The 25,287-nt window shown below is 45.2% G+C and overlaps 1 protein-coding gene across 8 annotated transcripts in view; it reads left to right on the top strand.

Annotated features, from left to right (window-relative positions):
- Positions 1-25,287, top strand: part of LOC125435696 (protein eva-1 homolog C-like) — a 330,938-nt gene that overhangs the window by 117,712 nt on the left and 187,939 nt on the right. For 7 of the 8 annotated variants that reach the window (XR_007244905.1, XM_048502064.1, XM_048502025.1 and 4 more), the window contains one exon: positions 15,159-15,311. The exons of the other annotated variant lie outside the window; for it this stretch is intronic. Coding sequence is in view for 6 of the 7 variants with exons in the window: in XM_048502064.1 (XP_048358021.1) it covers positions 15,159-15,311 (153 nt within the window). In the remaining variant the exon portion in view is untranslated. The remainder of the gene's footprint in view (positions 1-15,158; positions 15,312-25,287) is intronic. 8 annotated transcript variants of the gene reach the window in all.

Below are 25,287 nucleotides of genomic sequence, written 5' to 3'. Positions count from 1 at the left end.
TAGATGCTGTTCCATCAAAACGAGCAGGAATGTGAGGCCGGATAAAGCCTCGACCTGGAGGTGCTGGGGGGATTGGGGCAGCTTGCTGCAACGGTATGGGTTGACCATAGCTCCGAGGCTGTGGTCTGGTGGGTCGGTCGTCCTTGGTTGCGGTGGGCGAATGACCTGGACTTTGCCCGCGATCGCTACCTTAGCTGATCCGATTCCTCATGGTAGCCTGAATGGTGAGTTCCCGTGGGAGGTCAGCAGCAGCTACTACCGTTCCCGATGCTTCCATGCTCGATCAGGAATCCCTCTCTTTCCGGGATTAGGTTCAGCCTGTTGTTGCCTCTCTAGGGAGCCCTCACGTTCACATTGGATTTAGGACTAGCTGCTTCAGCCGCTTTTTGAAGCTGGGTGGAATTTTTGGTTTGCTGCAGCTTCAAGGCCCGCAACTGTTGCACTTCCCGGAGCAGTTCTTGTTTGGACTGCTCTGCTGCCTGCAAAAGTTCGCGTTCCTGTTGCTCCCGATCCATTTGAAGTTGACGATACAGCGCTTCCCTTTCTCTGTCAAATTATTCTCTCAGTTGAAACCGCTGATGAACACGATAATCAGTCAAGGCTTCACAGGCTTTCTGCTGTTCATGCTTGGCCCGTTCCAGTGCTGTGTGTTGCGCATGAAGGGTGAACGGGTCTGGATCATCACGGGGTCCCAGCCATCCTGGGTCATCTGCATCTTCATGGTGCGATGAACCGGCTCCTGGAGGGTCTAGAGGCTCCACCGGCTCATCCTCACCACAGGCACCTGGAGGAAGTGAGCCCAGGTGTGAAACATCCAAGTTCATCAAGGGTTCCCTTTCAGCATCCTGGTCTGGCCAACAGGTTTGCGTGCCCCTTTAGGGAGAGTCAGAGTCAAAAGATTCATGTTGGGGAAGTGTCATCCGGGTGGTTTTGGGTCAGGCCCCTGTGCTCTGCCACTGACTGGTCACCACGGGGTCTTCAAAATAACGATCCAGAAACCTTTCCATCGAGCCGTAAGTTGACCTGTGAATGGTAGATAAACCAATTTCCTCGGTCACCACTCTCATGACTGGTTTGTAATCCATGCGGTGGCGGGTGGTGAAATGCGTTTCCACCGGAACATGATCCATGGCAGCCCCACCACCAACATCATAGGATTCACATTGCACTGGAATGCAACCCATTGATACCGTACGGCGGGTCGCCCTCAAGGTAGCCTGTTCGACCTGCAACCTGAGGAAAGCAACAATCTAGCTGAGACAAGGTCAGGATAAGGCAACCAACGACAGAGGCTCTGCTTCTGGGTCCAAGTCCCGTTCAGACTCCTCTGGCACAGCTGGGTCAGGGGGAGAATAGACGGGACCCTCTTTGGGGGCCTCCGTCCTAATCTCATATTCAGAGTTGAATGGACCCCTGAACCCCAGCTTATCAGGATCTGTGGAGGGGAGTCCACAGCGAGACATCAGGTAACCTTGTACAGCAGTCAACAGTTACACTGAAAAGGGAGACCTCGCATAATGTAACGAACTAGCAAAGTCCAGGCCAATTTAACCGTTCTCGGTTCTTTATTGTGCTGGCAGTCATAGATACAGGCAATATGAGGTCTGAGGCTCTCATAGTAGATTTTACACAGTGGCACATCACATTCCCACCAATCCAGAATAAACAAAGCCGATACTCAAAGCAATACATAATAAACAAAGCACAGTTTCCCACAGGCAAGTGAAGATAAACCTATGAGCAACAATCCCCAACCCAGGCAGAAAGCCAAAAGCAGCAAGCAGCCACCCCTCAAGGACAAACTGCACACTCACCACATCCTGACAGGGATCCCCCGAAATTACAGTTCATCTCCAGACTACAGAAATGAGTTCCCCTGAAGAGAACATGGCTGCTTTGGAAGGCAGACTCTGTGGTAATGTACACTCTGTCTGCCCAGACTCAATACCCATATCTCCAGGACTTCCCCAACCTGGATCTGGCTACCTTCCTCCCCAGATCCTCGCCATCCCCCACCAGCAGCCAGTGGGGAGCTAGCAACCTCCCTGGTTGCAGGATAGGGGACTGGAGACATGCAGACCAACTCCACAGGGTAGAGGAAATGCAGCCAGGCCTCAAAACAAGTTTCTTTCCCCACATTTAGAAATGACATCTGGTGAGTGGGAACCAAAAAGTCTTCTTCGATTCCTACAATCTGAGGGTCGATTCTCCATTCTGGGATTAGACCCTTTTGGAAAACCATTCGTCTCTGACTCAAGACAGTTTTATTGGTGCCAAGAGAAGTGCAAGGCATCGTCCGCTGCCTCTTCTCGGGAGCCTGATGATGGAGTGTGAACTATGACAGGGAACATCCTTCTGGCCCAGAACAGGGGCCGTGCCCGGGGCTCTCCGGCCTCCACCCTCCCAATCAAGGTCCTCTGCTTTATTTCAAGACCATTCTTAATTCTGCAGGGAGTGGGTAATTTATAAGGGCAATAAACTTCAGTCAGCCGAAGTGTTGCAGTGATGAAAAGGTGCAATTAAAAGAGCGTTCCAATGTAAGCGGGCTGTTGTGTGAACTGACTGAGCTTTGCAAATGCAATACCACACAGCTAATGCCATTTTGAGCATTTTCAGATGGCATCAAGGAAGGGGGCTCTCACCCAAATATGCACCAAATATGCAACAATTAAAAAAGGGATTAAGAAAAATAGGCGACTTTGTTTTCAGTGAATGCCAAGAAGGATGATTTGCCTCTACAGAGAGGGGAGGAAGGTCAGTAATCTCTCCCCCAGTAGAAGGCAAATGGGGTGTGTGTGCTTCAATCCTTTGTTTTTTGGCTGGAGTGTAGATTTCCATGAAGAAGCAGAGAGCGTTTGTTTGCTGGTGGCTGCTTATGTGTGGGCCTGTCTAAGATGTGTCCAGGACAGTTCCAAGCATTTTTTGCAGAGAAGTTCAGAGTTCAGCAAGGATCATTCTGTTTGGTGGTCAGAGTGCATCGTCTTTGCTTATGAAACCTGAATGCCATGAAATGGTAGTCTTTGGAGACGAACTTGTAAAACTTGTTTTGATCGATGTGAAAGTCCAAGCCTGACTGCATAGGATGTTTCCTTTACAAATACCGTACCTTTCAGATCTTTGAAGAGCAACCATAGTCAGAATCTTCCATTAGTGAATGGAGTGGTGTGGAGCGGTTCTTATTTTCTAGGGAATAGCAACCAGGAAAAACAACATCTTGGTTTCTCAGAGCAACCTGAAACAAAGACAGGCACAGAAACGGTATTTTTAGTGGTTTTGTGGAGTCATGACCTTTGCCCTCAGGAATACAATGGAAATTCAATCATCAAACCAACCTATGGGCATTTTTTGTAGTACAAAACCAAACCTGTAACTTTTTAGAGTGTATCTGAGTAACATGCTTCTGGAACAGGGATGGGACATTTGAAAGGTTAGTGCAATTCTATTTAGAGATTGGTATAACAACCCCTCTCTTTTTATAACATAAGTTATACCTTGCAAAATCATTCAAACTAACAGTGCAATCCTATGTAGACTTACTCCAGTCTTAAGCCCAGGGACTGTATGGAATTGTGTTGTAAATCAGACTTTATTGATCCATCTGTAAAATTTATAGATCACACTTGGAGATGTACACAGTTAAGTTTTAAACTGACAATACTGTAAGTTAAGTAAAAATACAATCAGAACAATTAAAATCAATAGCAGTAACAGCAACAATGAACTGTAGAACTTTCCAGATATAGTCACTTCCTCAGCTAAAGATAGAAGGATATCCAGGGGCTGCTGGACAACCAACTTTATTTGTTGATATGACTATTTAAGAATGTTTTTGTAGAAAGTTGAAATCAGAAGATAATGCTGTAAGAGATTGTATTGTCGAAGGCTTTCACAGCTAGAATCACTAGGATATTGTGGGTTTTCCGGTTTGTATGGCCATGTTCCAGTTTTTCTCCTGACATTTCACCTGCATCTGTGGCTGGCATCTTCAGAGGATCGGGTGGCCTGCCACAGATGCAGGTGAAACGTCAGGAGAAAATACCACTGGAACACAGCTATACAACCCGGAAAACCCACAACATTCTTTGAGAGATTGTTTGGCATTTGAGAAAATATTTTACATCTGAGTGGAAAATAGCTTCTTGGATTAATAAAATCTTATTAATGTCATTTTCAGAAAGAAAAAGCAAAAAAGAGTCAGGATCAGTTGGGGACAGAGACAAGGAAATCTGTGTCTTTTGAAATATGAGATACATCTGGAAGCGCTGTAACTTTTAGAATTATGTGCTAATTTGGGAGAATGCTGTTTTAAGTTGAGTATAGTTAATGTATTACATCAGTGGTGGTTTATCAAGTAGTAATATATTATTATTATTATTATTATTGTTGTTGTTGTTGTTGTTGTTGTTGTTAATATTATTATTATTTATTAGATTTAATATACCGCCCTATCCCAACAGGGCTCAGAATGCTGGAAATTTCATAGTTTAATTTAAAAAACCCAGGAAAACTTCAGTCGCAGAGCAGATTACTAATATAAAATGTATTCAATTCAGGGATGTAGGTATAGATTTTTATGGGGGGGGTCAGGGGTGGGGCCATGCCCCCTACCTGCCCCTGGGGCATGGCCACACCTCCCCAAGCCCCACCCCCAGCCTCAGTGCTTATAAAACAGCTCTCTAAGGCTAGGGACAACAGACTCCCCTACCCGCCCCCCCACCGGCTGGGCTCCCTGCCGGCATCCGGCATCCGGCAGCCCCTTCTGCCCTCCCCTCTGAGCAGAGGTGTAGCTAGGGAAAATGGAGCCTGGTGCAAAATCTGAGTTTTGCCCCCCCATGGGCGGCCACTGTGATGCTGGAATCCACCCCCAAACAGCATCACTTTCAATGATGTTTAAACTTGAGAGCCCAGATTCTCCTTTTAAATCCACCTTAAATTGAGAATCTGGGGTCCCCTGTAAAAACAACATTGAAAGTGATGTTGTTTTGGGGTGGATTATCCCCCACCCTGAAACAGCATCACTTTCAATGTTTAAACTGGGGACCTCAGATTCTCCCTTTAAATTCATGCCAAAGGGGGTGGGTTTAAAAGGAGAATCTGTAGAAATTTGGGGGTGCCTGCTGCCAGGGGTGCAATTGTGAAGCTAACAGCACCAAACTTTCAGGGTATCTTTAGGAGTCTCTCCTAATGATACCACCCAGGTTTGGTGACGTTTGGTTCAGGGGGTCCAAAGTTATGGGCTCTCAAAGGTGTAGCCCCCATCTTCTATTAGCTCCCATTGGAAACAATGGGGGATGGGAGCACCCCCTTTGAAAGTCCATAGCTTTGGGCCCCCTGGACCAGACTTCACCAAACCTGGGTGGTATCAGTAAGAGACTCTCCTGATTATACCATCCAGGTTTGGTGAGGTTTGGTTTAGGGGGTCCAAAGTTATGGATCCTCAAAGGTGTAGCCCCCATCTTCTATTAGCTCCCATTGGAAACAACAGGGGATGGGTGTAACGAACTAGCAAAGTCCAGGCCAAAGTAACCGTTCTCAGTTCTTTATTGTGCTGGCAATCGTAGTCAGATACATGCGATGTGAGGTCTGAGAGCCTCAGACCTTTGGTTGTAGATTTTACACAGTGGCACATCACATTCCTGGCAATCCAGAATAAACAAAGCCAATACTCAAAGCAATACATAATAAACAAAGAACAGTTTCCCACAGGCAAGTAAAGATAAACCTGCAAGCAAAAATTCCCAACCCAGGCAGAAAGCCAGAAGCAGCCGACAGCCACCTCTCAAGGACAAACTATACATTCACCACATCCTGACAATGGGACACCCCCTTTGTTAGTCCATAACTTTGGCCCCCTGAACTAAACCTCACCAAACCTGGGTAGTATCATCAGGAGAGTCTCCCAAACCATCCTTGAAATTTGGGTGCTGCTAGCTTAAAAACTGCACCCCCTGCAGGCCAGAAACTGAAAAAACTCTAAAAAATACAACCCCCCCCCCACACAAATGGAGGGAGGAGCTTCGGACATGTAATGGGGGGGTTTGAACCCGAGAACCCCCCCTTACCTATGTCCTTGATTCAATTTGTTAATTTTTAAAATTATATGATAGTCCAACAGCTAGGTGATATTGCATATGATCAGACCACAAGATTCCCCTTACGCTAACTATGACAGTAATGGCAGCTCCAGTCAATTCTGGGAAGGCAAGAGAGGCAGTTTATAAAACGCTTTATTTCTAAACAAACAAGCAATTCAAGGGTTAAAGAAGAAAGACAATAACATATCAAAAAGGTCAACCCAAAGCTGAATTACTGACTTCAGTGGACCCAGAAGAGGGAGCCCTGTTAGGACTGCACTGTAGGATTGCACCTTAGTATTGAGATAATTATATATTGACCAAATAAGGCATCAAACAACAATCCATAACTGGGGACCACAAAGTGATTTGTGCTAAACTGACATTATCTGTCATATTAAATTTTTAAAAGGCAAATCAGTATAGTATGCCGAGAATCGGAATGTATTTAATTTTTCGGGCAAGTCAGTATAACGTGGATCGCACGACTTCCTGGTTATGTATTTATGATCATAATACTTTACGTAACTCAAGAGGTGACTACAAAGACTAAGGGCCAAGACGAATCTCATCCCCCATCCAACCTACTGTGGAAAAGTTTCCGTGGAGTAGTCCTGCATTCCTAGAGGTTAGCAGAAATCCCTTCCTTCTCCGTTTTATTTTTTTTTTAAAAAACAAAATAAAGCAAAAGCCCCTCAAATGTCTGGTTTGCCCTGTTTTCAGTTTTGCACTTTGGGACTTTGGGCCATTGGGAAGCTCCATCCTCGGAGTGGTTGCTGTTCTCAAAAGAAATCCTTTTGTTTCCTGCAGCTTTTTCCCTCAATGCTGCACCTTACCCAAGCATTCCATCTAGGGTTTTTTAGCTGACTACAACCATTTTTCTTACTTTGTAATAAAGTCTGTTTTCCTGTGTCCCGTTCCTTGATTTGAAAGGGAAACGCAGCACTGAATTTCCAGTATGTTTGGCATTTTCAAAGCAGACCGACAAGACAACAGCTTCAATCTAGCAAAAATGACAAGGGCAGAAAATCTTCTTTAGAAATGTTGAAAACTAGATGAGAACATCAAGAACGGGACTTTAAGTAACACTCAAACAATTTTACGGATACAGGACAATCTTTCAGCTTTTCGGGACAGTTTCCAGTGCCCAGAATTTACATGAGTCCGAGAGCTTTGACTGTGAAAAAGTCATAAAACTAAACTCTTGTTGATTTGAACCTGCCTGTTCTCCTTCAGAGCAACACAGCTGCCCTCCAAAACAGAATTTGTGGGTGGCTGCATTTTGTCCTGCCTGGGAATTAAGATTACAGGGAGAGCCCCCCCCCCCCGACTCTTCCATCAATCAAAGAAGCTCATTTGGCATTTTCAGTGGTAGCCCCACTATTACAGAACAACTTTCCCAGGGAGGGGTGCCTGGCTCCTTTACGTACAATTTTCAGGAGGCAGCTGAAGACACTTTTGTTTCTTTCAGAGAAGGCATGTATGTGGGCAGTTGTTGGTTTTTGACAATTTGCAGACTGGCATGTGTTAGATGTAAGGGATCGGTGCTTCACCAAATGCATACAGGGGAAGATTGAAGGCCTGTTTATGATTGTTGTGACTGGATTCCCAAAATAGATCCTGCCCCAAAAGAATTAGGCCTTCTGACTTCTCTGGCCACTCTTCTTCCTTTGGTGCATGTTCATCCCTGAGGAATAGGGTCACAGGCATATAGGAGGGAAGAGTGGTTAGAGCTGCTCTTGCAATTGAGCAACTGGGCTCTTCTGCATTCTTGTTTTTGTTGCTCATGTGTCCCTTTTATTTTGTGTTTTTTTCTATTCCCCAGGTGTTTTTGCTCCCTCTAATGGCTGATTATTTGATATTACATCACAGTATGTCTGGCATAAAACCCTGTAGATTTAAACTGCTGGTTTTTTATATTGGACATACAGCAATGTAATGTCAAACTGGCCACTAGAGGGAGCAAAATGCCACAGGGAAAAGGAAAATAAACAAAGTGATGCAAACACATAGGCAGCAAAAATGAGAGTGTGGGAGAGCCCAATACCTGGCAAGTATGTCTGTCAGCAGCTGCCACCACTGAACTCACACGCCCTCCTCTTTCATTCAGCACCATGAGGGCTCATCCAATATCAGTTCAGGGCAAGAGGAATAAGTGAGGCCATAGGCTGAGCAGTCACTTTGTAGTTCATTCCCTGAACGCCAATGGCAGCTAGGGGCAGCAATTACTGCTGCGCTTCCCCTCCCATCACTTGCCTCCATGCTGAGGGGACTGAGCAAGCAGTAGAAATGCTTGATCCTAAATACTGTTGCCCGTCACTGTAGTTCTGTGCAGCACTAGCCAGTAAGAGTAGCCGTTGCCAGTTTAGTCTTTTCTGCCTAGGCCAGCTTGGCACAGTGGTTAAGAGCAGGTGGACTCTTATCTGGTGAACCAGGCTTGTGCTTAAGAGCAGGTGCACTCTGATCTTGGGAACTGGGTTTGATTCTCCGCTCTGTCACTTGAGCTGTGGATGCTTATCTGGGGAACTAGATTAGCCTGTGCGCTCCAACACATGCCAGCTGGGGCTAGTTCTTCAGAGCTCTCTCAGCCCCACCCACCTACCTCACAGGGTGTTTGTTGTTGGGGGGAGGAGGGAAAGGAGATGTAATCCCCTTTAAGTCTCCTTGCAGAAGAGAAAGGAGTGTGTTTGTATAAATCCAAAGTCGTTACCCTCTTTTTTGAGTTGCTGTGGGGATTTGCAACGCTGTTGCCCAGAGGACAGTGGCCCCTCTATGTGGGGCAGGAGGGAGTGTATTGCTCAAATCCCACCCAGAAATAGCCAATGTGATATAGTGGTTGAAGTGCTGGACTCGTATCTTGGTTCATATCCCTCATATTGTTATGAAAGCTGGCTGGGCGACCTTGGGCCTGTCATGCAGTCTTAGCTTAACATACCTCACAAGGCTGTTGTGAAGTTAAAATGGAGGAGAGAACAATGTCAGCTGCTTTGGTCCCCTTATCAAACGCAAAATGTATGGGCAAGGCGAGGGGGTTGTGCAACTGAACAATGAACAGGAAAGGATTGCACAAAAGCGGCAAGCAGTCCAATAGACTAAATATTTTCACACTCTTATTGAACTGCTAATATTTATAGTGTGTGCATTAGGGTTGTTTGTATGTTCCAAGAACCAATTCTGCACTTAGAGAAATACAATCTGAATTTTCTAAGGCTTTCACGACCGGATTCAACTGGTTTTGGAGGGTTTTCCGGGCTGTGTGGCCATGGTCTGGTAGATTTTGTTCCTAACGTTTCTTCTGCATCTGTGGCTGGCATCTTCAGAGGTGTATCACAGGGAAAAGTCTGTTTCTCACTGTGTCTAAGTGAGAAGGGAAAGTTTAGTGGGGTATATTGTCCATGTCCCAGTGTGGGGAACCAATCATTAAGTGTTCGGGTGGAACTTGCTATGCAAAGGTGTGGTTGAGTGCATTGTATTGCGGGTGGGGTTATCAGTCCATTTTTTAAGTACTGGGAACCAGGCCCTGCTAATCTTCAAAGTCTCTTCTTTCTTATTGAAGTTGTCCCGGTGTTTATGAATTTCAATGGCCTCCCTGTGCAGTCTGACATAGTAGGCTTCTGAATTGTCCAAAATTTCAGTGTTCTCAAATAAAATGTTATGTCCAGTTTTGTTTAAGACATGTTCTGCAACCGCAGATTTTTCAGGATGGTTAAGCCGACAGTGTCTTTCGTGTTCCTTAATACGGGTCTGAATGCTGCGTTTTGTGGTTCCTATGTAGACCTTTCCACAGCTACAGGGTATGCAATATACTCCTGCAGAAGTGAGGGGGTCTCTCTTGTCCTTTGCTGAGCGTAGCATCTGCTGTATTTTCCTGGTGGGTTTGAAAATGGTTTGTAGGTAATTCTTTTTCATTAGTTTCCCTATTTGATCTGTGATTCCCTTGATGTATGGTAGAAATATTTTTCCTGTGGTAGGCTGTTTCTCCTCAGTCCTCTGGGTTTCTCTTGGTCTTAAAGCTCTTCTGATTTCTGTTGTGGAGTAGCCATTAGCCTGCAGAGCTCAGTCGAGATGGTTGATTTCATCAGGGAGGAGATGAGGTTCACAGATTTGTTTTGCACAATCTGTCAGAGTTTTGAGATGCCTTTTTTAGATGTCTTGGTCTTTCGCAGACCCAACCACCAATTGGGCCACACAGTATACAGAAAACCGAGGGCCTTTCCCCACTTACCTTAAGCTTCGCGGTACTCTCCTCAAGTAGCGCGGGGTCCCCCGGCACTCCCCACGACAGCGCAGCCGCCCCGACGCTGCCGCTGTCGCGCCCCCTCACCACGCGGCATCCCTGGCGCTCTTGTAAACGGTGCCTTTTGATGACCCCACGCAGAGCAGTGTGCGGCATAGGGGGGATCGTGGAGAGTGGGGAAACGCCCTGACACACACAGACCGGTATCTACATAAAAACTCCAATCATCATCCACAACAGAAAAGGGGCATAATCCATGTGGCAACTTTCCTACTGGGAATACAGGCAGGGTTTAAATGAAATAAATAAACGGCTTTTGTGCTACACTGTTTGCCAGCAGGTGCAAACAGGAGGAACACTTTTGCTGTCATGTTAATTGTGTTGCTTCACTGGAGGGAAAATTACACGAATGGGTATTGTTCTTATTAATTTCCTGAATACAATAGTGCTTTAACTTCTTCTGAATGTGTTGCAAATGGCCAGTATGGTTTCTGAGCCAGGTATGGTCTAGCTGACCATCAGTAATCACATTTTATTTTAACAAGTTTGCCTCACTTTATTTATTTATTCCCTTATTTTATACATGCCCCAGCTTTCTCCCCAGAAGGAAGCCCAAAGTGGTGTATATTGCTCTCCTTTCCTTCATTTTTTATCCTCACAACACCCCTGTGAGGTATGTTAGACTGAGAGTGTATGATTGGCCCAAAGTCCCCTCACAAGCTTCCATGACAGAGTCGGGATTCAAACGGGGGTCTCCCAAGTCCCAGTCTGACACACTCACCCAGGGGGTCCTCAGCCTGTTTGAGTCTGATTTGGAAGTCTGATGTGAACGTGGCCGCAGCAGCAGCAGTGGGGCTGCCCAGGGGCCAGGCCAGACACTCCATGATGGCTGCAGTTGAAATTTAGCAACACTGTGCAGATCCTAGTGCTGTAGTGGTAGCTGACAGCAAAACAACATTTAAAATCTGCACAGCCCATTAAAATCCTGGTTGGTCAAAAGCCCTACGTGGCCCCACCCACCTCCTAGAAACACTTTGTGGGAACCGGAAACCATGTCAGAGGGCACCAAGGTACTGTAAGGGTATTGTCAAAGGCTTTCACGGTCGGATTCAACTGGTTGTGGTGGGTTTTCCGGGCTGTGTGGCCGTGGTCTGGTGGATCTTGTTCCTAATGTTTCTCCTGCATCTGTGGCTGGCAGGGACGTAGGTATAGATTTTTATGGGGGTGGGGTTCGGGGGTGGGGCCACCCCCCCACCCTAGGGCATGGCCATGCCTCCCCAAGCCCTGCCCTTGGCCTAGCCCTTATAAAAGCAGCTCTCCGAGGTCGGGGATGGCAGACTCCCCTGCCCTGCCCTGCCCTGCCCTCCCCTGCCCCTCCCCTCTGGGCAGAGGCATAGAGGGAAAATGGAGCCTGGTGCAAAATCTGAGTTTTACGCCCCCCCCCCCCCCAGGCAGCCGCTGTGATGCTGGAACCCACCCCCAAACAGCATCACTCTCAATGGTGTTTAAACTAGAGAGCCCAAATTCTCCTTTTACATTCACCTTAAAGGGAGAATCTGGGGTCCCTAGTTAAACAACATTGAAAGTGATGCTGTTTTGGGGTGAATTATCCCCCACCCTGAAACAGCATCACTTTCAATGTGGCGTAGTGGTTAAGAGCAGGTGCATTCTAATCTGGAGGAACCGGGTTTGGTTCCCTGCTCTGCCACTTGAGCTGTGGAGGCTTATCTGGGGAATTCAGATTAGCCTGTGCATTCCCACACACGCCAGCTGGGTGACCTTGGGCTAGTCACAGCTTTTCGGAGCTCTCTCAGCCCCACCCACCTCACAGGGTGTTTGTTGTGAGGGAGCAAGGGCAAGGAGATTGTGAGCCCCTTTGAGTCTCCTACAGGAGAGAAAGGGGGGATATAAATCCAAACTCTTCTTCTAAACTGAGGACCTTAGATTCTCCCTTTAAATCCATGCCGAAGGGGGTGGATTTAAAAGGAGAATCGGGAAATTTGGGGGGTGCCTGCTGTCAGGGGTACAATTGTTAAGCTAGAAGCACCAAACTTTCAGGGTATCTTTAGGAGTCTCTCCTAATGATACCACCCAGGTTTGGTGAAGTTTGGTTCAGGGGGTCCAACGTTATGGACCCTCAAAGGTGTAGCCCCATCTCCTATTAGCTCCCATTGGAAACAATGGGGGATGGAGGCAACCCTTTGGGAGTCCATATCTTTGGACTCCCTGGACCAAACTTCACCAAACCTGGGTGGTATGAATAAGAGACTCTCCTGATGACACCTGCCAGGTTTGGTGAAGTTTGGTTCAGGGGGTCCAAAGTTATGGACCCTCAAAGATGTAGCCTTCATCTTCTATTAGCTCTCATTGGAAACATTGGATGATGGGGCACTCCCTTTGGGAGTCCATAGCTTTGGACCCCCTGGACCAAACTTTACAAAACCTGAGTGGTATCAATAAGAGACTCTCCTGATAATACATCCCAGGTTTTGTGAAATTTGGTTCAGGGAGTGCAAAGTTATGGACTCTCAAAGGTGTAGCCCCCATCTTCTATTAGCTCCCATTGGAAACAATGGAGGATGGGGCACCCCCTTTGGGAGTCCATAACGTTGGACCCCCTTAACCAAACCTCACCAAACCTGGGTAGTATCATCAGGAGAGTCCCCCAAACAATCCCTGAAAGTCTGGTGCTGCTAGCCCAAACAATGCGCCCCATGCAGGCCAAAAACCAAAAAAGTACTAAAATGTTTTTAAAACCCACAAACGGACATGAATGGGGGGGGTTTCAAACCCGAGAACCCCCCCTTAACTACGTCCATGGTGGCTGGCATCTTCAGAGGTGTATCACAGAGGGAAGTCTGTTACACACTGAGTCCAGTGAGAATGGGAATGTTTCAGTGGGGTATAAATTGTCATGTCAACAGGTGATTGGTTCCCCACCTCTCTGTGATACGCCTCTGAAGATGCCAGCCACAGATGCAGGCGAAACATTAGGAACAAGATCCACCAGACCATGGCCACACAGCCCGGAAAACCCACAACAACTACTGTAAGGGTCTCATACGCCAGTCAGTATTTAAGACTCAGGAAGATTTCTAGAGCTTTATTGAACTGTGTCAGGTCCCAGGTTTCAAGAAGTTCTGCACCCAGGATATATCTTCAAACATTACCCCTTCAAGTACTCCCCCCCTCCCAACCATTCCCACATTAGTTCGCATAAGAAAAGACAGTGTGAATGCAACATTTTGGAGTGATGGGAGGAAGGTTTGCCTAATTCACTAGTTTCAAGCAGCTATAGAGAGCAGCAGGGCCTTCAGGCCATAGATAACAACAAGTGCGGGCGTGGCCTTGGCCCCAGGCTCGGGATGCCAGGCCCAGTGGGAGCCAGGCCTGACAGGTACCCATGAGACCCCTGCACCAGAGGCGTAGTTACCATATGGACATCCATGGACAAGTGCCCCGTGCGCCCCCTTGTGCTGGGTGCAAAAACTGCAGTTACGTTAGTGGCTTTTTCTATTTTTAGGGTTTTTTCCATTTGTGGCCTGCAGGGGGTGCGGTTTTTAGGTTAGTGGCACCAAAATTTCAGGCTATTGTAAGGTGACTGTCCTGATGATACCAGCCAAGTTTGGTGAAGTTTGGTTCTGGGGGTCCAAAGTTATGGACCCCCAAAAGGGGTGACCCCATCCTCCATTGTTTCCAATGGGAGCTAATAGTAGATGGGGCTACCATTTTGAGGGTCCATAACTTTGGACCCCCTGAGTCAAACTTCACTAAACCTGGGTGGTTTCATCAGGAGAGTGTCCTGAAGATAGCCTAAAATGTTGGTATTGTTAGCTTAAACATTGCTCCCCTGACAGGCACCCTCAAATTTTCCCCAGGTTCTCTCTGTCAGGATGGGCCCCCTGGCTCATCCCCCCTCCCCCTTCCAGCCTTCCAGGAAACGAAAGCTAAAATGCAGCCACAGCTCTCCAAGGTGTGGCCAGGCCCCTGTCTTTTGTAATGTGAACTCTGTGTTTGAATGTTGGTATTCTTCCCTCTGTTATCTTCCTGTAACTGCAGCTCTTGGGCCCGGCAAGGGGTGGGCCAAGGGCAGCAGGGATTTAAGGTCTGGCTCTTTCTATATTCCTCAGAGATCGTCTATCTCTCGCATGCTTCAGTTCTCAATAAAGTCTTACGTTTTTAAAACAAAAACTACAGTTCGCTTTATTTTGGGACTGCGGTCTCACACTCTCTTTGGATTGGATTTAAAGGGAGAATCTGGGCTCCCTAGAGTAAAAAAAAATTGAAAGTATTGTTGAAGGCTTTCACAACCAGATTTAACTGGTTGTGGTGGGTTTTCTGGGCTGTGTGGCCGTGGTCTGGTAGATCTTGTTCCTAATGTTTTGCCTGCATCTGTGGCTGGCATCTTCAGAGGTGTATCACAGAAAGAAGTCTATTATAAGAGAAGGCCATGTAAGATGACCTGGTGCAAAAATGTTGTTTGGTCATGGTGGGAGAGGGACACTGCCCATATTGGGGGGGGGGGCACAAAACTTAGGCTGATTCCGCATGGGCCAAAAACAGCAGTGTGAAAACGGTGTAAGAGGGTTTAAAACGATGTAAAAGGATTTATACTGTTTTCACACTGTTTTCACACTGCTGTTTTTGGCCCATGCGGAATCAGCCCTAGATTTTGCCCCGGGCTTCATTTTTCCTAGCTACGCCCCTGCCCTGCACAAACCTCTACACGGCCACCATGGCATGTCCACGGTTCTGCTAGTCTGAATTTTTCTCTCCAATGTGGCTTGAAAGCTCAGCTAAGCTCTGTCTCTGTTAAGCTGAAATAGAGTGCTTTCGTTTCTTTTCAGATGAGTATAAGAGTAAAGTAGCCTGTGAAGATGATAAACTTCGACTGAGCTGCAAACGAAGCTTGGTGATAGCTATTTACTCTGCCATCTTTGGAAGAAACCATGGAGGGAACCTGGAATGTCCCTACCACGATCTAGGAATCCCTGCAATAGGTAAGAACAAGCGTTGGGTGCTGATGGGGCTCAGTAGTTCTGAGCGTAACCCAGGCTGGCAGATGCTAAGCAGGGTCAGCCCCGGTTAGTACTTGGATGGGAGACCAGGGTTGCTGTGCAGAGGCAGGCAATGGGAAACCACCTCTGCTCGTCTCGTGCCTTGAAAACACGACTGGGGTTTCCAGGGTTGAGGCTTTGAGCGGTTGATTCTGCACAGGGGAAATATAACGGGTGTCGGACACCATATACATTATTTTTTTGGGGGGGTGGGGACTTTTCACGGGTCCCATCTGCAAAACGAGTTTGCCCTGTTTTATTTCTCTCAAACCAGGATTTTCAGAAATGGCTAAACAGCGATCCTTTGGAGCAGCTCTCTCGCGAATGGCCGGGCAGGAGGCGCTTTGTGCTATGCACAGTCCGGGAGAATCCGCCAGCCGTTGCCCGGCCATTGCAGGGAGACCCCTTGTTCCTTCCTGCATGCCTGCACACAGTGGTGGGATTCAGCAGCTTCTCACCACTTTGGCAGAACAGGTTGTTAAAATGGTGCTTATAAACAATCAGTTGTTAAATTATTTGACTGTTAAGGCATTTGCAATCTCAGATCAAGGAGGATCAAGATTGGTAGCCATAGTTCGACTTCTCCTCCATAAATCTGTCCAAGCCCCTTTTAAAGCTATCCAGGTTAGTGGCCATCACCACCTCCTGTGGCAGCAGATTCCAAACACCAATCACACGTTGCGTGAAGAAGTGTTTCCTTTTATTAGTCCTAATTCTTCCCCCCAGCATTTTCAATGGATGCCCCCTGGTTCTAGTATTGTGAGAAAGAGAGAAAAATGTCTCTCTGTCAACATTTTCTACCCCATGCATAATTTTTATAGACTTCAATCATATCCCCCCTCAGACGTCTCCTCTCCAAACTAAAGAGTCCCAAACGCTGCAGCCTCTCCTCATAAGGAAGGTGCTCCAATCCCTCAATCATCCTCGTTGCCCTTCTCTGCACTTTTTCTATCTCTTCGATATCCTTTTTGAGATGTGGCGACCAGAACTGAACACAGTACTCCAAGTGTGGTCACACCACGGCTTTATATAAGGGCATGACAATCTTTGCAGTTTTATTATCAATTCCTTTCCTAATGATCCCCAGCATAGAGTTTGCCTTTTTCACAGCTGCCATGCATTGAGTTGACATTCCCATGGAACTATCAGCTGAGACACCCAAATCCCTTTCCTGGTCTGTGACTGATAGCACTGATCCTTGTAGTGTGAATGTGAAGTTTGGATTTTTTGCCCCTATGTGCATCACTTTGCATTTTGCTGCATTGAACTGCATTTGCCATTTCTTAGCCCACTCACCTAATTTATCAAGGTCCGCTTGGAGCTCTTCGCAATCCTTTGCAGTTCTCACCACCCTACATAATTTGGTATCATCTGCAAACTTGGCCACCACGCTACCCACCCCGACTTCCATCAAGACTGCCTTTTGTAGGAGTCCTGGAAAACCAACCCATCCTTTGTCTCTGACTTTCCTGCCAGCTTCCCTCACACGTCCGCAGGACCCCGTTTGGAGTGTAAATACCGGTCCTTTGGCCTATCCTAGCACCCGTGCGTGTGGGCTGGGTCTGTGGGCGCATCCCCACTTGTGTGCATCTGATGTCGGCCATTTTCCTCTTAAGTCCTGCTTCCCTCTGACATCCCTTCCGGATTGGTCACTGCCACCCATCCCTGAATCCCCCTCTGGCCTCCTTTTCTCTTGGTCAGGCCTTGTGTACTTTGGGTGCGCCCGTTCATTGCTTAAAACATGTTTCTTGTTTTATTCTTTGATAAAAACAATTTTAATTATAACCTGCCTGCCTGGTCACTTGAGGGTTTTTTAACCTGGCCTGCCTGGGTTCCTGATCCCAGTTAACACCCCCTCCCCCGCTATTTGTTTCCAGCTAATTCCCCCAACGCAGGTGGAGACTGTCTGCTTAATAATGGATACAAAATGCAAAGCCTTTGGATGGTGCTATAACTGTATCAATAGAGTTGAAATGAAAACCACTGTAGAAATTGGTGGGCTTTAAAGTCTCTCGTCTGCACTATATAGCATTACCCCTTTTCATGCAGAAGAAGAAGAAGAAGAAGAAGAGTTGAATTTATATCCCCCTTTCTCTCCCATAGGAGTGTCAAAGGGGCTTACAATCTCCTTGCCCTTCCCCCCTCACAACAAACACCCTATGAGGTAGGTGGGGCTGAGAGAGCTCAGATGAACTGTGACTAGCCCAAGGTCACCCAGCTGGCGTGTGTGGGAGTGCACAAGCTAATCTGAGTTCCCCAGATAAGCCTCCACAGCTCAGGCGGCAGAGCGGGGAATCAAACCCGGTTCCTCCAGATTAGAATGCACCTGCTCTTAACCACTAGGCCACTGCTTCTCCCATGTAGTGGGGTCAGTTAGAAAGTACAACTGCGTTGATTTTGTGTAGCCTTTGTGTGCCATATTTTTATTATAATTTCTATCCTGCCCTGCCTCATAACACCAGGATGGGTTGTAGCACCTCCTGCTTTCTGGAAATGACAGTGATGGATACTTTATACCCCAAGCTGCGGAATGCTGGTGGCCAGCAACGCCCGCCACAGAAGGGGCAGGGATGAGTCATTGTTTGGAGACCCTTCCCAGCAGCCAGTTCGGATAAACCGGGTTGCCTTTTGCTTGCCTTTTGAAACTGCTACTGATGCAGCATTTCTCTTTTCTAAGACCTTCAGTTGCAGTAATGCTCTCTGCTCTTTTCACTGTTGTCTTTTGTATCAAAAGCCCTGATTCTGGTGACTGGTCGATTCCCCACTTGAAATTAAATATAGTTTAAACCAAGTTTAAAAATAAACTGCATCTTTTCATTGGGGTTTCAGTCTCCCCATTGCAGATTTATTCTGCAAAGACATGTAGGGCTTTATCGGGTTCCGGAAATGCAGCACTCCCCACAACAAATTGATCTCTGTTTTTTGTCTCTCCTGATTGGCTGGCATGAGCTGTTGGGGCGGTTTGCTTTCCCCCCCTCAAAAAACGTGCGCATGTAATGACATGATCATGTCATGACGTTAGAATGGGAACACATCCACCCCTGCTTTCTGATTGGTTATCGTTTTCCCATTTTTGCATTCTTTCACATTCTCGCAAGACCTCATGTTTTCTTGAGTTCTCGCGTTTTTGTCAGGAGCAAATTATAAAAAGGTCTCTTTTCCTTGTGTCTGTGGGAAGTGATCAGCGGCAGCTCACCAGATTGTGCAAGGTGAGGAGCCCTGCGGTTAACATCCCTCCTCCTCCTCTTTCGGCCCCCAAATGTGAAACAAAACCAGGAAATCAGGAAATGCTGTGCGCACATCCTTAAGCTCCAGCAAGCGCTGATTGGTTGCCAGCGTTGATGTCACACTCCACCGCGGTAAATTAGTGAAGATTAGTCCCCTGTTCCTCCCCTCAAGACTGGAAAGAACCGTGGCAAAAGAAAAAGTTGCACTTCAAGCAGGTACAGGAAAAACGCGGAATAACGGGGGGAACGAGCACCAGAAACAGGAAGAACCCCCCTTTGTCGCTCCAGGAGTGGGGAGGCATCCCCGAAACCTGGTTTTTCCGGGCAAGTACCACACAATTAATTTCAAGTGGGGAATTGACCTATGTTAAAAAAATATGTAGGGCAAGTGAAACTTATAGCTGAGTACAGAAAGGAACAACAAAGCTGTAGTTCATTTTAGAAGGCAACCCTAAGGATTGCCAGTAATTGCTATGCTGTGGATTCAGTCACTTCGTGGGACTTTTAACTGCTGCAGTGGAGTCTCCCTTGAAAAGTGGGCAGGGATTGTTAGAAGTGATTTTCTTTTTACCAACAGAGAGAGAGAGATTTTATGATCCATTTGTTTGATGAGAACCAGCATGTCTGTGTTGAACGTAGATGCCATGAGATGCAGGCAGTGTGAAATAACAGGTTCTACTTTCCATAATGCCTACAAAATCATCATTTTAATGGCAAGCAGACGAACAAACCACTAAGTACTACAGTTCTTTAAGAATGATAAAAAAGAGTGGATCTCTATGGATAACTATGGATTAAAACTCAATCTATGGGAGTCTAGTCATTAATTTATGGAATGTGAACTAATTCCTAAGGCTTGGTTTCATGGGCATTTGTACTTAGGGGGTCCCTCTCTTTTTCATTTGGAGCCCGTGGAGCCATGAGTATCAATCTCCATCACTGCGGGTGGGTCTGGGAGAAGTACCCTCAACACTGAAACAACCCTCCTTCCTGAATTAAGAAGAAATGTCTTAGAAAATTAGTCCTTTATTGGCTCAAGCTAGCATTTATGTCCTAATTTGTGTGTATTTTGATTAATCTGTATCCATTTAGAAGAAGAATTGGTTTTGAAATCCCGCTTTTCTGTATCAAAGGGTGATCACTACTGCACAAAGGATTATCGGCTGCCCTCTCTCCTCCTTGAAAGAACTCTATAATTCCCGAAGCCTAAAAAAAGCCCAAAATATTCTGAGGGACCCGTCTCATCCAGCACACTCTCTTTTTGAACTGCTACCATCTGATAGGCGATACAGGACTATCAAATCTAGGACAAAGAGGCTTAGAGACAGCTTCTACTCTAGAGCTGTGGCTATGCTAAACTCCGCGGCTTCGTGTTGATGTGTTTGGGGCTGTGTAGGGATGGGTGGAGGAAGGGGAAAGTGAGGATGGGGTATGAGTCTGAAATTGTATGAGTATGATGTATTGTATGAAATTGTATGAGTATGATGTATGAGTCTGAAATTGTGTGCATCGAGGAATGCTGCTGTAAATTTCGTTGTGCGTTCACAATGACAATAAAATGCTTATGCTTATGCTTAAGGAGTAGAGATGGAGTGGGGAAACAAACCCAGTTCTCCAGATTAGACTCCACTGCTCATGTGGAGGAGTGGGGAATGACATCTGGTAGAGAGGCAAACACACCAGTGGGTAGACTCCACTGCCGCCTGGGATGCCTGGATGCACTGTGGGGGCGTGCTGGAGGCATGCCCGGGGGAGGTGCAATGTTTGTTCTATCCAAGCTTTGCAGCCAGTTACGCTGTGAGCTTTGGATATGCCACCCTTTTGGGTGGAACAAGTACATCAAGCCCTACGGGGGGCTTTCTGGCAGTGGATTTGCTTTGTTTTGTGTTTTGCTTTTTCTACTTTCCCATGCTGCTGAAAAGCCCTCTAGAAGTGGTGGGCAACACAGTAGGGGCACCATCCCTGGTCCCCTGGGACTCTGGGTTCAGCGGTTAATTTTTCTGACTTTGTACATTTCCACATGTATTTCTGACCATTTCTTGACTTTTTGCATGTCCACCACATAGGATAGCGCGTACGACCCACCTCTTTGCATTTCCAACATTTCCCTTTGTAATTCTTATCCATATTTTCAACTTCCTTTGGGGTAATATACCCTCATTAAACATCTTATACCAATTTTCTCTTAATGTTTGACTTGGTACAAATTTTATATCTTCCATCCATAAGGTTTCTCATTATTGAAGAGATATCTCTTCCTCGAAAATTTGTATCCATATGATCATACATGTTTCAACTTGTTCCGTTGCTGTACAATGTCAAGGGGATGCATATCTGAGTATGAAACCATGTAACCGCCGGATATAACCAATTATTGCCTCTTTGATATATGTAACCAGCCTCATTGCCTCTTTTGATGTATGTAACCGGCCTGCTATATGTTTCCACTGTCATCTATGCATTCTTTCCTTGACCTGTCCTTTGTGGCTTTGCATGTTTTGTAGTAAACTAGACTTCCTTTGCATCTCCTGTCCCGTGAGAAAAAAATTACACCTGTTATCTTGTTGTGGGCAGGAGACCAGGTGGCTCCTTCGCTATCTGTTGCTGACCTTGGGGCAGTCTCAGTTCCAGAGGCTGGCTCTGGGAAGATGGGAGGGGGTATTTGTTAGGGGATATATGGGGCTGTAAATGCCAGCTACTTGTTAGAACTGGCTTTGCCAAGTATTTTGCTTGAAAACCTCATCAATAAATGCTTCTGACTGATACTCCAGAGTCCGTTTATTGGCTTAAGGTTCCGAGACCTCACAGTCAAACTGGAATAATAATGTATAAATTTGTCCTAAAAAGTGTTCATTTTGCCAATTCTCTTATTGTGCCTCTTGCTCTGTGAATATATTTTTAGATCTTAAAACTAGTTGAAAATATAGTAACTATTGTACATTTTTGCTTTTGTCCTTTATCTTTTGCCAAGATTTAATTTCTCCTTGAGAATTGATTTATATCTTCTTATGTTATGAAATCATTATTCCTTTTCATATTCTGGTCATAATATGCTTCCGTACAGGAGATTAATAGGGATATTGGAGGACTAAATCTTCTTCGAGTAGATTCCCAGATTCTCAGTAACCTATTTTTAATTACATGACTTCTATTTTCTGTTATAATTTGTTAAACTGATTTTTAAAAATTTAAATAGTTTTTTTAAATTCCTCAGGTCTTTCTTCATTTTTCCTTTTTCCTTCTTGATTGTTTAATCTGCCTGGTGCGTTGGTTTTGATTTTACAATGTTGTAATTTTTAGTTTGGGCTGCTTTAGGTCTTATGTCTGCGTATTTTTAGATATTTTAATGTTACTGCTAGTTTTATTATTACGGCCTCCCACCAGAACTTTTTAAGTGCTTTCCTTACTTCTGGGCCCCCATATTGACTGCCCTTTTCACTCAAATTAACAACAGTGGGCGGATCCCCGAATCCTGGTCTCAGACCATCATTGTTCCAATACACAAAAAAGGTGATCCATGGAATCCAGCAAACTATCGACCGATCAGCTTACTGTCAGTTGTAAGTAAACTGTATGCAAGACACCTAGTGAAACTGTATGCAAGACACCTAGTGATACTTTGGTCCTCCTCAGTTTTGGCTTTGAAGCAGATTGGCTTCACCTCTGGCAAATCCACTCTCGACAATTGCTTGGTCCTTTACCACCTAGTAGAGAAATACAGCAGTCATAATGAGGATGGGAAACTTTTCTCAGCCTTTCTGGACCTTAAGTGCGCATTTGACTCTGTCCTTAGGAAGCAACTCTGGGAAAAGTTAACAGCTTTGGGGATAGACCAGAGACTATTATTCCTAATTCACCAACTATTTATTTATTTATATTTATTTATATATTCGGTTTATAGACCGCCCTCCCCCTAAGGGCTCAACTATACTCCTCTAATACCTGCCAAGTCCACTATGACTGTGCTGGTCATCTGACTTCGCCAATAACTTCAAAGGCATAAAGCAGGGATGTATTCTAGCACCCTATTTGTTCAATCTCTACCTAAATGATCTTGCCTCTTATATGTCACAGACTAATGACCATGCACCTATCTTGGGTCAAAGGCCAACCCACGTTCTTCTCTATGCAGATGAAGCTGTGTTGTTATCTCGTTCTAGGGTGGGTTTACAAAGACTGCTTCAAGGTTTTGTTACCTATTGCCAAAACAACGCATTGACGATAAATTTCAACAAATCTAAAATCCTGGTTTTCTCCAAGTCTAGAATACTCAATACATGGAAGGTAAACAGCAGTCAGATTGAACAGGTTTATTCATTTAGATATCTGGGAATAAACTTTAATCTCTTTCTGATATGGTCACCTCACATTCACTCAGCACTTGATACTACAAAAATCAAGATGCTGGCAGTATCTTGGTTCTTCTGTTCCCAAGGTGGACAGTTTGTGCTCACTGCAATGAGGGTCTTCAAATTAAAACTATTGCCTCAACTACTATATGGAGCTCCAATTTGGGGAGTTAAAACCGCTACCAATTTAGAGAGTGTTCAATCTCTTTTTCTACGTCGTCTACTGGGACTTCCAAATTCCGTAACCTACCACATTCTCTGCTTAGAGTCCGGTGCAATTACATTTGCCTCACAGGTCTGGCTGTCCATCTACAGATACTGGTTACGCCTACACTTCGGAGGATCGCCAGGAAGTTTGATATACTTTTTGCTAAATGACCATTTCAATTCTACCTGGCGAATCACAGTTTTAAATCAGATGAAATGTATTGGAATGTCTTTCGATCAATTTCTTCCATTGGATAAAGCTCAAGCATTTAGGGTTCTGAAACTGCGAACCTTGGACATTGAAGGTCAGATGCTGATGGCAGAAGAATCTGCTCCCCAATGCACTACGGCATTTGTCCACCCAAGCAGGGTTCTATACCGAAGTACATGAGCAATCTGACAAAGCCTTCTTTCCGCTGATACTTTATGCTAGCCCGATTAAATGTTCTACCAACTGCCGATACTAAAGGTAGATATCTAAATATCCCAAAATGTGAAAGACTTTGTTCCTGTTCAGCAGGACTTCCCGAAACGACAGTACAAGTACTCCTGTTCTGTAACAACTTGGCACCCATACAGTCACTTTTTATCCAAGCTATTCTAAGGAAGAACCCAGAGAGAAGAGATCATGAAACAGTAGCCTATTTGCTTAGTGACCAACAACCATGTTATGCCCCCAGAGAAGCTATTGTTATTTTCCTATTAAGCATCAGTTATCCCTATAGCTAGAATGGGTTTAGTTCCTTGTATAGTCTGCTAAGGGAGGGAATTGTAGTTAGACCCTGTCCCTTTAAGAAATTTCCCTAGAGGCAGTCTTCCTTAATTACCCAGCAATGCTCAGTCAGTCCAAGGTGCCTAGGGAGTCAGAAGGCAGCAATATCTGTTACGTTTATGGTGCATAGACTAAAGTGCATAGAGTCTAGAGAACATAGTTGAGGTGTCAACAGAAATTAGAATCCAGATAAAAGACTGAGAGAACCAAAAGGAAGCAATACAAGTGGACTTTCTTGAAAGGAGACAAAAAGAACAAAAGTCTACAGCTTCAAGTTTGTTCACCAGTCAAGCAAGTACCTTATCTTAGTCAGACCCTGGGAGGAGTTAGGGTCTCCTTCTTCTAAGCAATAAACCTTGTTTTTGAACTGTTACACTTTGCTTGTGTGTCTCCCACTCTGTTCCACCCAAGAGCAGGGCACCTTTAGATTGTTTTACTTGGGGAACAGAACAAACCACGTACCACAGAGATGGTCGCCAGATTTTTATTTAAGGCTTTTATCTCTCACGAGTAATTTTACTATCCTCAGAATTTGCTGATTTTTCTGAATATGTTTTATTTTGTGTATTGATGCCATTTATTATTTGTTATTTATTGTATTATTATTTGTTATTTATTGTATTACTGTGTCTACAGGTCTTTTTAGTTATTATTGAATCCTTGTTATTTAATTATCTTAGAAATTATGTGGCGTATAAGTATTTTATTAATAAATAATTTTCAATAATAAAATAGTTGTCCATGTCCATCAACTGTAGTCTGGGAAACTTGACTTTTTTTCTTCCTGTTCTGAAGGCTCAGCCTACATAATATGATTTGCAGCTCTCCTGGGAACCTGTTTGAGGTAAGAAGCAGCAGCTGACCTAATCCCCCCCCCCCCCCAGCAAGCTTCAAAACAGAGCATGGATTTGGACCTGGGTCCTGACTCTATTAGAATTTGGCCAGTTTCAAAGTAGATGAATTCTGCATTCTTCAGTGTAGCCAGCCACAAATTCTGGATTTTTTTTTTTAAAAAGTAGCTAATAACTTGAATTTGTTATAAAGGACCAGACTACAAAAGCAGTCCAGGGTGCCAGGAGGAAGCTCACACATTTAGACATGATTTAATATTATAGACGGTACTCAGATAAGGAGCACCAAAATCTCTTTTAATAACCTTATCTTGTAGCTCTACCTGACTCTATTTTTAGTCTTTTTCTCCCCCTTCTTTTCTTTATATTACTGGATTCCCCGTCCTTTGACCAGATTGTTTAATACAAGGAATTTTGATGCTCATAATTAATAATGAAATTTTCTCCTTCGGGAAAACCTAATAGATTCTGACAGTTAGCAGAACCTTTCTTGAAAGTTATGTGATTAAGTTA

Source organism: Sphaerodactylus townsendi, linkage group LG01 (assembly GCF_021028975.2).
Source record: "Sphaerodactylus townsendi isolate TG3544 linkage group LG01, MPM_Stown_v2.3, whole genome shotgun sequence".
Classification (NCBI taxonomy): Eukaryota; Metazoa; Chordata; class Lepidosauria; order Squamata; family Sphaerodactylidae; genus Sphaerodactylus; species Sphaerodactylus townsendi.
Note: the sequence above shows the minus strand (reverse complement) of the source record. Positions and strands in the feature narration are given on the sequence as shown.